Genomic DNA, 11,852 nt, shown 5'->3' on the forward strand with positions numbered 1-11,852 from the left:
CAAACGGAGGGGAGGATCGACCCGTTCAGTAGAATTCCGAAGAAAGACTGTTGGCAGCAGGTGGAGACATTTCTTTGGCCCCCTTCCAAATAAATGCGGGCAGGGTAGAGCTCGGCAGAGGGTTCGAGAATAGGGTAGGGTTTTTTACGGTCGGGTCCCCTACCACTAGTCCGGCTAGCCTTCTTTCGGGCAGGAAGCAGGCCTAAACGACGGGCGGGCATCTCCCGCTACGCAAGCAGCATTGTTCGCCACCACCCGAGAAGCAAAAGATTCGAGAGTAAAGGCGGAAAAGACAAGCATAGTGGTCTAATGACAAGGGCCGACGACGGAAGCTCGGGACGGAGCCGTATGATGCGGAAGTCTCACGTACGGTTCCCTGAGAAGGGAGTGGCTACCCACTGGAGCTTCGACCAACTACCACCGGTCAATTCCGCTTTGGGGCCACCCCTGACTCTACCATCATTATAGGGGTATGGGGTTCGAGACAAAGAAAGATCAAGGCAGCATATCAGTTTTTCCTATATACTTTACTGGGATCCGTTTTTATGCTATTAGCTATTCTGTTGATTCTTCTCCAAACAGGAACCACCGATTTACAAATTTTATTAACCACTGAATTTAGTGAGCGGCGCCAAATCCTTCTATGGATTGCTTTTTTCGCCTCTTTTGCCGTCAAAGTGCCTATGGTACCAGTTCATATTTGGTTACCCGAAGCCCATGTAGAGGCACCTACGGCTGGATCCGTCATCTTGGCTGGAATTCTTTTAAAATTGGGAACCTACGGGTTTTTAAGATTTTCCATACCCATGTTTCCCGAGGCGACACTTTGTTTCACTCCTTTCATTTATACTCTAAGCGCGATTGCTATAATATATACTTCCTTGACCACTTTAAGACAGATCGATCTTAAGAAGATCATTGCCTACTCCTCAGTAGCCCATATGAATTTGGTGACTATTGGTATGTTTAGTCGGGCGGCGGCCGTTAGGTCACCTATTTTGAGTTATGGACACACAAGCAAGGCCAAAACATGTGTGCCGGGCGTGCGACCCATCAACCTACTAGCAATAGGGGAGAAAACTTAGCATGTCGCAACAAAAGCGTCGATTCGAGGCGTCAGCAAAACACCGCCGTCTGTTCCTAAAACAAAACCCCTTAGCGCCCCGGGACGGGAGTGGGGGACGGCCCTACGCAGACAGCAGCAGCACCGGCTCTACGAAGTCCGAATCGAATCTTTCGGTTGGCTTTCCCGTGAATAAGAATTGTTGGGCGCGGCGAAGCGAGCGCTTCTAGCTGTTTCGCTTGCTTCTTTCTTATTGTGGCGGCTATTATGGCGTGGCTGAAATGAACGAAAAGCGAGATGATTCAAATCGATTGATAGATGGCCTGATCTGTTCTGATAGATCGAAAGGTTTTCTATCAATAATAAGGGTTGACCTCTTTCTATCTATTGATGATACAAGATATCTATCTATTCTGGATCCATCAGAAAGAAATCGATATGTATCTTATTTTTTCTACATCGTATGTAGAGCGCCCAAGCGTTTGGCCAGCTCAGTTCTATTATCCATCGGTCCAATGCACTGGCTCATCTCATGGAGGGAAAAAGCAAATGTAGTTAGTTGTCTTGTTGTTGTTCGCCGCCTCGACACATTCCCCGGCATCGTCCCACACAGAAAGAAAGAGCGTGGAGCCCCGGCCCGACCTGTAAGTCCGCTAACGTAAAGCGAGGAGTTGAGCCTGAACTGGCGAACCGAAGTCACTTTCGTAACCATACTTCCTACAGCTAACACGTGTCCAGTCCAGCGGGAACGCGAAGCGCAAACGAACGTGAGCTGCTATACCGAATCCCCCGCTGGCCATCGGGGACCTAGTGGTAAGGCCATGATCCGCAGGGGAAGGGATCACTCATTCTTCTATTGGGGACAGGTGCACGAACGACAACTCCAAACGTCAGACATCCGCCGCCTATACCTACCGTTTAGGTGGCACCAGCGAGATCCAGCTAAGGTAAGGAACTTCGTGTCGCGGCTGCTCCACTCCGCTGCGGTCTTTTGAACTGAACTTCGTTGCCTTCCCGCGCGCGAAACGAATGGGCGCTGTGTCGTGGGTAAGTTTTGGGGCGGGGGGGGCAGAGAGAGACCAGAAGAATGATTCATTTGGATCGACGAGCCATTTCGCGAATCAATAGAATGTCTCTCTATCCATATCTATTCTATCTTTATATGACGGGCCATAAAAAAAGAAGTATTTTTTTATGCCATGCGGGATGATCGCGCCTAGTAGCCACATATCAGCTGCGCTCAATATGCGGGATTTCCGTTGGATCAGATCTTTCGCTTTGACGAATTTGGACCTAGCGAAATGGACTCTAAGCCTTCGCGCAAACAAGCAAAGTAGAAGCAAGACGAGGAAGCGGAGCTGTCGTAGAAGCAGTAGCTTCCCTCGACAATATACAATACAACAGTAGCGACCATGAATAAAAAAGCCCCTTGTTTAACGAGTTCGCTGCTTTTCCCAGGCCGGAGAAGGGCAACTACTTATTGATTGATCGCCTTTCTTTGATATGTGTTCAATTTAGTACAATACAAACTACAACTAGATCAAAGCGGAAGGGCCACTCACTATAGAAGCTATAACTAGAAAAGCCCTAGCCAATAGTTTAGTAGTCGGCCAAACCCCCATGCTCACGACATGTTCTTGATATTGATTGAGTTGGAGGGAGTCAGAGACTACCACGGAATCCTTCCATAGTCACCCCGGTGACCTTCGTCACCAAAGCGTCACGACAGTTTCCAAGACCCCTCATATAATCTCCAGTGGGGATCAGTCGGAGCACGTAGGAATGCCGACCACTACATAAGCCGCTGGCGGAGAAAGCTCGAAGAGCTTCCCTTCATTCGCTTCGCGGGAGTCGCACACAACACATAGCTGGAAGTCAGAGGGCCCGTACTACCTGCCTAACCCTTCGCTCCGAGGGACCGTAGAACGGAAAGCGCCTTCTGAACAACTCGGCAGAAGGGAAGGGGCCTATGTATTTGCATGACCCCTGCGGATTTGACCCTACCTACACCCGGAGCCAATCCCCTAGCGGTCCTGCCACCACGCCGCAGAACAGGAGCTCGTGTGGAACCTTGGATTTTTGGCGTAACAGCGGTGGAAGGTATCAAAATATTACGGCCGCATAACCATAACATAGTATATACGCTAAGGTCGGCCAAAATATGGACACCCGAAGGGCCCGGCGCGCACAATCCTATCCTATCCGAGCCCGTCATTGCATGCACTTCGGACAGCCGTCCGTAGCATCATAAGGAGCACCTCCCTTTCGAGGTACCCAAATGGAACGGTCTTTATTTGTGTTGTTGGTTGGTCTTTCTCAACGTGGTCTATAGCACGAAAAACCATTTTTACAAGATAGGGCCGTTCACATGAAAGAAAATACAAAATCCATTCTTCATGGTCGGGCGCATTTCTCCAAATCCTCCAGGATCACAAGTGGAACGCTAAGCAAGGGTGGGGAGGCTGCGAGCTCCGCGTCGAACAGAAAGAAGCAAGCAGGGGGTGTTGCCGTAGCGCGCCGGAGAGCAAGCGTAGGCAATCAAACTAAATAAGGCTACAAAAGTAGCTAGCTAGCGTTTTTAAGCTGGCTGCCTTTTCTAGCGCGCGTACTCTTTTGTGGAGTCGCACGGAACGAGCCTTGTCTTCCCTCCAACGACTAGCTCCCTTTTCTTGTTCCGGTCACCCTTCTCTTGCCGTGGAAGGACTTTTGCCTGTGGTGTGGTCCAACCCGTGGGCGGAGTCGCCCTCATCCCCCCATTGCTCAGTGCTCCCTGCAGCTTCGCTGGGCTTTACCCGCGTGGGCGCGGGCTTCTATAAGAGAATGAAAAGCTCTCTTTTTACAATAAAACACGAACCGCGCGGAGCCCACCCTTTTTCGTTTTCTGCCGCCACTGGGTGGCCGCAAGGGAAACACAGCCCGACCGCCTCTCGGGAAAGGGGGGGGGGGTGGGCCTACCTATCCCGAGGGAGCAGCTGAGAGGTTCCATATGCCGAGCCGAAGGGCAGAACTTCAGTGCGTGATCGTAGTATGTCACCTCATCTCGTCCTCGCAGCATCGAAGAGTACCTATGCACTATGTTCCGGTTCACTGATAAGGAAGATAGAGTTGGGGTGGGGGTCTACGATGTGATACTATAGTATGCCCCGGGGAGAAAGATGCGCAACTCAAAACGGAAGCAGGAAGCGTGTTGTCAAAAATGTCGGAGGTTACCAGATCTCTGAGACTACCATCGATCCGACAGAGCGGAACGACCAGAAAAAGAAGTGGAGTTAGAAAGCCGTATGATAGGTGGTAACTATCTTGTACGGTTCGGGGGGTAAGCGGCGTACTCTGGGGGAATATTAGGCTCTATCGAACATACAGGGAATTGGAGGTAGCATTTTACTTATGTTAAGTCATGGACTGGTTTCTTCAGCCCTTTTTCTATGTGTTGGTGTTCTATATGACCGACATAAGACTCGACTTGTTAGATATTATGGAGGTTTAGTGAGCACCATGCCGAATTTCTCTACCATTTTCTTCTTTTTCACTTTAGCCAATATGAGTTTACCCGGCACTAGCAGCTTTATCGGGGAATTTCTAATCTTAGTACGAGCTTTCCAAAGAAATAGCTTAGTAGCCACATTAGCTGCACTTGGGATGATTTTAGGCGCGGCGTATTCCCTGTGGCTATATAATCGTGTGGTTTCTGGAAATTTAAAACCCGATTTCCTCTATAAATTCTCCGATCTAAATGGCAGAGAAGTTTCCATATTTCTACCTTTTCTTGTTGGAGGGGCGACCGTCCGTTGAACTACCAAAAAAGGGTAAACCAATGTGATCATGACATTGTAGGTGCTTGCGATGGGACGGATGCGACTTCCCTCATAAGTAATGGGTGGCATAGCCCGTAGCAGAAGTCCCCTTTTTTTATCCATTTCTTTATTACCCCAGAGGGGCCCACCCTGGTGGGACCGAGAGAAAGAAAGGACGGGGGGGGGGGGCGACCATGCATGGCACTTCTCGACCGTGTCTCCGAGGGACAGTTGAACGAGCGACTCATGAATGCTGCCGGGTCAGACGAGCCAATAACTTGAACGTGTTTGGTCAGTTTTTTGAGCAAGAATCATAGCGTTACCTTACCTTCACCATGATACGGACTCCAAGTTCTTATGGCAGAGCACGAGGAGTTTCCTTCAATATGATGATGAGAATGGAAACCAGAAGCATGACTGGGTCTTCGTAGTCCAAGATCATACTTATATATCAGTCACAGTAACGTAAGCATGAGACTTTTTGGTAGTACCGGTGAACCAGATGGCCGCGGCGAGGGAATCTGGGACGGAGGACTCGTAATATCTCTATAGATCTGGCAAAAGCGAAAGACCCCTAACGTCAGGGGCTGACCACTGAGCTCACTCAGGCCCCGCTGGGCGGGCCAGAGTGGGTGCGAGCTGGAATTGCCATAGCTTATGGTTAGAGCAATAGGAAAGGGCCCAGCAGAGAGAACAGTCAGGATAACAAGCGCGGATCCCAGTTGGCAGGCGGCAGGAGCAGCGGGCAAGTGCTTGCTTGGTAGGCCAACAGCCCTGTGAACCGGGCGGGGCACTCGAAGAAAGGGGGGCATGCTGAGCAAGTACGCAAAATTGGCCCTGCGGAGCTTTCAAAAAGAAAAGCAAGGACCACTACGGGAGGTCGAACCACGGACCGGAGGTAGTAGAACGTGATCCTCACCGGTCAATATTGGATCAAACAATAGGGGACCGTAGCACTGACCTTTTTTTTCAAGACAATAGGTACTGTTCCCTACCAAGACAAGGGACACTCTCAACGGATCCTCCACACGCTGGGCATACCATAGTTCTTCCGTGTGTCTTTATCGTGGCGGAAACAGAACAAGAGGGAAAGACCCGGCCGACTCGCCCAGGGCTCGAGGGCGAGCCATACGAGAGTGAGTCGAATTCTGTTTACGTTCTCGGTTTGGGTTCGGGCCCCTCTCGATCTTTTGCGTATAAGGGAAGGGGGAAGGAGTCTAAATCTATGGACATTAATGAACCACCATTGATGGACGTTGCACATGACACGAGAAATTCGACTCGATGGTCCGGTGCTAATAGAAGTCGCTTACTCTCCGTCTAGCGAAGGTGCCAGATCCTTAAAGTAAAGTATCTATCAGCCTAGTGTACCAACCACGTGGTATGACGGGCACTCAAAGACCTGGCGAATGAGGGCCCACCCCACCCAAGAGCGCTTATGTCATATGGGAACTCTCGGCTGGAAACAATCCTTATGGTTTTTATATCCGGTTAGAATAATAAGAAAGAATCAAAGTCCAGGTTGGTTGGTGAGCCTAGTGATAGGAGACTATCTAGCTTGGTTCGGAGAGCACTTGTTGGGTTTCAGATTCGTTTTTTGCTAAATGTTACGGCCTAAATGCTGAACTATTGACCCTACTTGTTCGGATGGGTGTTCACCCCAAAGTGTTCCCGGACTGCATGCATACATCCGTAAGTAACTTAGTGCAACATGGCAAATTTCATTGAGAGGAATCAGCAAAGAAAAGAAATCTTCTCCGGGTGACAGGGCCATCCCGGCAGCGTGGCTTCTCTGCCGAGCAGGAAGCCACAAAAAGCATTGTGCTCTTGTAACTGATCTTTTAGTAGGCTAAGTTGCCGAATTCTGAAATCACTACAGGCACAATGCAGGAAATTGTGGTCCTCAAAACAATGTGTCCCCATGATCATTTTACATCACGATATCTTTTTCTTCTGGTTATGCGTTTTCCTCTCCACTTTTCTTTGTATTTCATTTATGGAATCGTCCGGGCAGAAATGGGCAAGAATCTCTTCTATCGTAGAGGCCTCGTCGAGTGCTTCCGCTACGCCAGGAGATGATGATCCAAGAAAAAACAAAGTGGGACGGAGAGACACCGATGGAAAAGAGGAGTTGAGGTCAGAGCCATCCACAAGCCACACCCTGCCGAACCCTTTTCCTGAAGCACCATCTATTGATTTCTTAAGGAAACGCATTAAAACGGTTCTTAAGTCCTGTCGAAATAGGTACCCGGCGGATCGCCTATTACGCTCTACTTACTCGGATCTTCACCTTGAAACGGCGAGCGCGGAGAAACGGATCAAAATCGCCCAGGTCCTCGAAGATATGTCCAAGCGAAGCCAAGATTTTCGGAGTAAGAAAAGGGAGCAGCCCCATACCAACTTGATTATTCAAATCTGCGATTGGGAGCAGGATCACCTACGAAAAAGAAATTCACTGGTGTAGGTTTCTCTGCAGAAACCGAGGGCCCTACTTTCCTTCTAAGGGTAAGTCGGGGAAAGAAGAGCGGGAATGAGGGCTTCTTTCAATGTTTCTGTAAGTTCAAAAGTGAATGTGGAAACGCTGTCTATGGTCTGGTTATAGCATCCCCTTTCTCAATTCCTTTCTGGTCAATAAGGATGGTTATAGCCAGCTTAGAAGGGAATTCTAAATGTAAGAAGTTGCTGGATGGTTTGCTCCAATGAAGAGGTACACCTAGGTAGGAGGGATGGAGCTTTCCCACTTTGCAGACGAGTAGTTCTGCCGCTCCGCGTTGGATAGGAAAGGGGTGGAGAAGGTTCATTTATCAGGAATCTACTTGTTGCATAATGCACATGCCACAAACGATAAAGTGGAAGCACACTCAGATGAAGAGGATGGTGAATTGATCAATAATCCCATGTCTTTTTTTGCTGAGAAATCTTGGATCAAGACATACAAGGCAGCATTGGTCAAACATAGGACTACCTAGGCTAGGTCATTCATTGCTTGGTCCGCTATATTCGTTTTGTCTTCTAGTTCTCCACAGGGACTTCCTACTACTCCGCCGAATCTCTCATCTAAGAAAGTAGGTCACCTGGGTCGGGTAAAGCAGCGTAGATAAGGCTGGAGTTTATGAACAAGTTGATGTCTACTAGGGCATTGACCGTACAAGCAGGTAAATATAGGGCTCGGCTAGGAATTCGTTTATGCTTATATTTATAAGCTTTCTTCTCACTAGGTAGGGCGGGCAGTTGGTCTTATTGCCCTGCATCATATGAGAAGGAGTTCTTCCACGAAATAGAGGTCGTCTATGGTCTTTGTGGCATTGATGGATAGTACTGGTCTGTTGTCAACAAATAGACTGGCTAGGTCATAGTCTGCTAAGTCTACTAGTGGGATATGAATATGCATATAAAGTGACGTTCTTTTGCATTAAGATTTTGTGCATCCAACCCTAAAAGCACATGACAACCTCTGCTTCCCTCTGTGAAAGGCCTATCTTTACTTTATGCTTGAGTCAAGGTGATCCTCACCTTTCCCCTTTTCACTTTATCCTTTGGCAAGCTCCTCGTGTTTGAAAGATCATGATATATATATATATATATATATATATATATATATCCAATTGGATGTAAGTTAGCATGGGCTATTATTGTTGACATCACCTAAAGGTGAATACATTGGGAGGCAACACAATAAGCCCCTATCTTTCTCAGTGTCCGGCTGAAACTCCATAACCACAAGTATTGTGTGAGTGTTGCAATTGTAGAAGACTGCAAGATAGTTGAGTATGTGAACTTGCTGAAAAGCTCTATTGTTGACTCTTTCTGATGTTATGATAAATTGCAATTGCTTCAATGACTGAGATTATAGTTTGTTGGTTCTCAATGAAGTTTCTGAAGCATACTTGACATTGTGAATTGATCATTACTTGAGCATAAGAAATCATATGATAAAATCTATTCATGTTGATGTTATAAGAATGATCATGATGCCCTCATGTCCATATTTTATTTTTATCGACACCTCTATCTCTAAATGCGTGGACATATTTTTCGATATCGGCTTCCGCGTGAGGACAAGCAAGGTCTAAGCTTGGGGGAGTTGATACGTCCATTTTTCATCATGCTTTGATATCAATATCTATTGCATTATGGGCTGTTATTACACATTATATCTCAATACTTATGGCTATTCTCTCTTATTTTACAAGGTTTACCATGAAGAGAGGGAATGCCGGTAGTTGGAACTCTGGCTGGAAAAGGAGCAAACATTGGAAACATATTCTGCACTGCTCCAAAAATCCTGAAACTCCACGAAACCTATTTTTGGAATTAATAAGAATTATTGAGCGGAAGAAATACATTAGGGGGCCCACACCCTCTCCAGGAGGGTGGGGGCGCGCCCACCCCTACTGGGCGCGCCCACCCCTACTGGGCGCGCCCTTGTCTCCTCGGTCCCCTGGTGGCCCCCCAGTGTCCATCTTCTGCTATATGAGGGCTTTTACCATGGAAAAAAAATCATGGGCAAGCTTACGGGACGAAACTCCACCGCCACGAGGCGGAACCTTGCCGGAACCAATCTAGAGCTCCGGCAGAGCTGTTCTACCGGGGACACTTCCCACCGGGAGGGGGAAATCATCACCAACGTCATGACCAACGATCCTCTCATCGGGAGGGGGTCAATCTCCATCAACATCTTCACCAACACCATCTCCTCTCAAAACCCTAGTTCATCTCTTGTATCCAATCTTGTATCAAAACCACAAATTGGTACCTGTGGTAGCTAGTAGTGCTGATTACTCCTTGTAATTGATGCTAATTGGTTTACTTGGTGGAAGATCATATGTTCAGATCCTTAATGCATATTATTACTCCTATGATTGTGAACATGAATATGCTTTGTGAGTAGTTACGTTTGTTCCTGAGGACATGGGTGAAGTCTTGCTATTAGTAGTCATGTGAATTTGGTATTCGTTTGATATTTTGATGAGATGTATGTTGTCTTTTCCTCTAGTGGTGTTATGTGAACGTCGACTACATGACACTTCACCATTATTTGGGCCTAGAGGAAGGCATAGGGAAGTAATAAGTAGATGATGGGTTGCTAGAGTTACAGAAGCTTAAACCCTAGTTTATGCATTGCTTCGTTAGGGGCTGATTTGGATCCATATGTTTAATGTTTTGGTTAGGTTTACCTTAATACTTCTTTTGTAGTTGCGGATGCTTGCAATAGGGGTTAATCATAAGTGGGATGCTTGTCCAAGTAAGGGCAGCACCCAAGCACCGGTCCACCCACATATCAAATTATCAAAGTATCGAACGCAAATCATATGAGCGTGATGAAAACTAGCTTGATGATAATTCCCATGTGTCCTTGGGAGCTCCTTTCTCATTATAAGAAATTGTCTAGGCTTATCCTTTGCTATATAAAGGATTGGGCCACCTTGCTGCACTTTATTTACTTTATTTACTTGTTACTTGTTACAATTTATATTATCACAAAACTATCTATCACCTGCAATTTCAGTGCTTGCGGAGAAAACCTTACTGAAAACCGTTTATCATTTCCTTGTGCTCCTCGTTGGGTTCGACACTCTTACTTATAGAAAGGACTACGATAGATCCCCTACACTTGTGGGTCATCAGAAGACGCGATGGATGAACAGTACAGGTGGAGGCTGAAGGAAGTCGACGGTGGGTGAACAGTAGCCCGTGGAGTCCCGTTTTGCGGTATGGCACACCCCTCACGATAACTGGGACCCCCACTCGACCGTAGTGCTCCAACACAAGTCCTTTTCCTTCGTTTTCCGGTACGCCATTCCCCTCTTGATGAATAGGATATAGTTTCGATCGTATTTGGTCAAGCAGAAGGCCGTTTCCTTTGTCTTGCGGTACGCTAGACCCTTCCCGATGAACAGGACCCTGTTTCGACTGTACACGCTCTAGCTAAAGGCCGTTTCCCTCCATTTTGCGGTACACCACACCCCGATTCGGCTGTTCCTTCCAAGCTGGTTGGCTCCCGATGAACACGATGTGTTCCGTTGCCTCCCGATGAACACGACGCAGTTTCTCCATTCTGACCCAGCCGGTTGGCTTCCGATGAACAGGACGCCGTTGCTGCCGCCCGTTGCCTCTTCATGTACAGGTTCCCTGGCCGTACGCATGCGCGAGTAGACATTTGAGACCGCGCCCGTATGTACGTACGTGGCCATATTTTTTTCATCTGGTTGTACGTATGTGTACACGGTTTAGAGTAGAATTCCTGAACTGCTACGTCGGGACCTCTACTACTATACGTGCCGCTGCTTGCTCATCCACAGTTCATCTTTGTAGAGAGACCGATCGACCAGTATGTACATACACATTCGCGACCAAACAGACAAGGCTCCGTATGCTTCGATCGAGTGGGTCGCAGCTGTCAGGGAGGATAAGGACGCACTTCCTTGCGTGCGAAGATATAACTGGAGGGTCCCAGCTGTCAGGGGGAAGAATCATTTTTTCACACCAAATATGGGGGAACTTCCTTGCGTTCGAAGATATAGCTGATGGGTCCCAGCTTTCAGGGGGAACGTTCTTTTTCGCAAAATACAGAGGCCCTTCCGCTGGGTCCACGTTGTCAGGTGGAGGAATCATTATTTTGCACATAATAAGGAGGCACTTGCTTGCTGCGACCATGGACCCAGCTGTCAGCCTCTCCACGTACAATCCTCTTTCGATGGAACTTGTTCCTTGACCATGTTGACCACGCCGCGCCGAGAGCACCAAGGCGGTGGAAGACGGTGAGGCCTAGGAAGGGAATCACCCGGAGCTGGGGAGGACTCAGTAGTTGTTTCCCACGCGGACATGAGCACGAGGGTTTACTAGTTCGGCTACAACGTGAGGCTACCATCACCGGAGAATAACTAGAGGTCTGGGTGAGTACATGGATGGCCAGGCCAGTGATGGGAGTAGGGTGGGGCAGTGAGGCCTGCGCGGCAGCACACCCAGCCACGGGAGGAGGGAGCAGGCAATCC

At 48.1% G+C, this 11,852-nt stretch overlaps 1 protein-coding gene across 1 annotated transcript; it reads left to right on the top strand.

The window, feature by feature from the left end:
- Positions 1–380: 380 nt before the first annotated feature.
- On the top strand, positions 381–6,608 carry LOC123137841 (NADH-ubiquinone oxidoreductase chain 4-like; the record flags this gene model as incomplete). Its single annotated transcript, XM_044557689.1, has 3 exons — positions 381–972; positions 4,416–4,838; positions 6,497–6,608. Coding segments are annotated over 3 exons (1,104 nt in total), but the record flags the coding sequence as incomplete, so codon positions are not given.
- Positions 6,609–11,852: the final 5,244 nt, after the last annotated feature.

The sequence above is a fragment of the Triticum aestivum genome, chromosome 6B (assembly GCF_018294505.1).
Source record: "Triticum aestivum cultivar Chinese Spring chromosome 6B, IWGSC CS RefSeq v2.1, whole genome shotgun sequence".
Lineage (NCBI taxonomy): Eukaryota > Viridiplantae > Streptophyta > Magnoliopsida > Poales > Poaceae > Triticum > Triticum aestivum.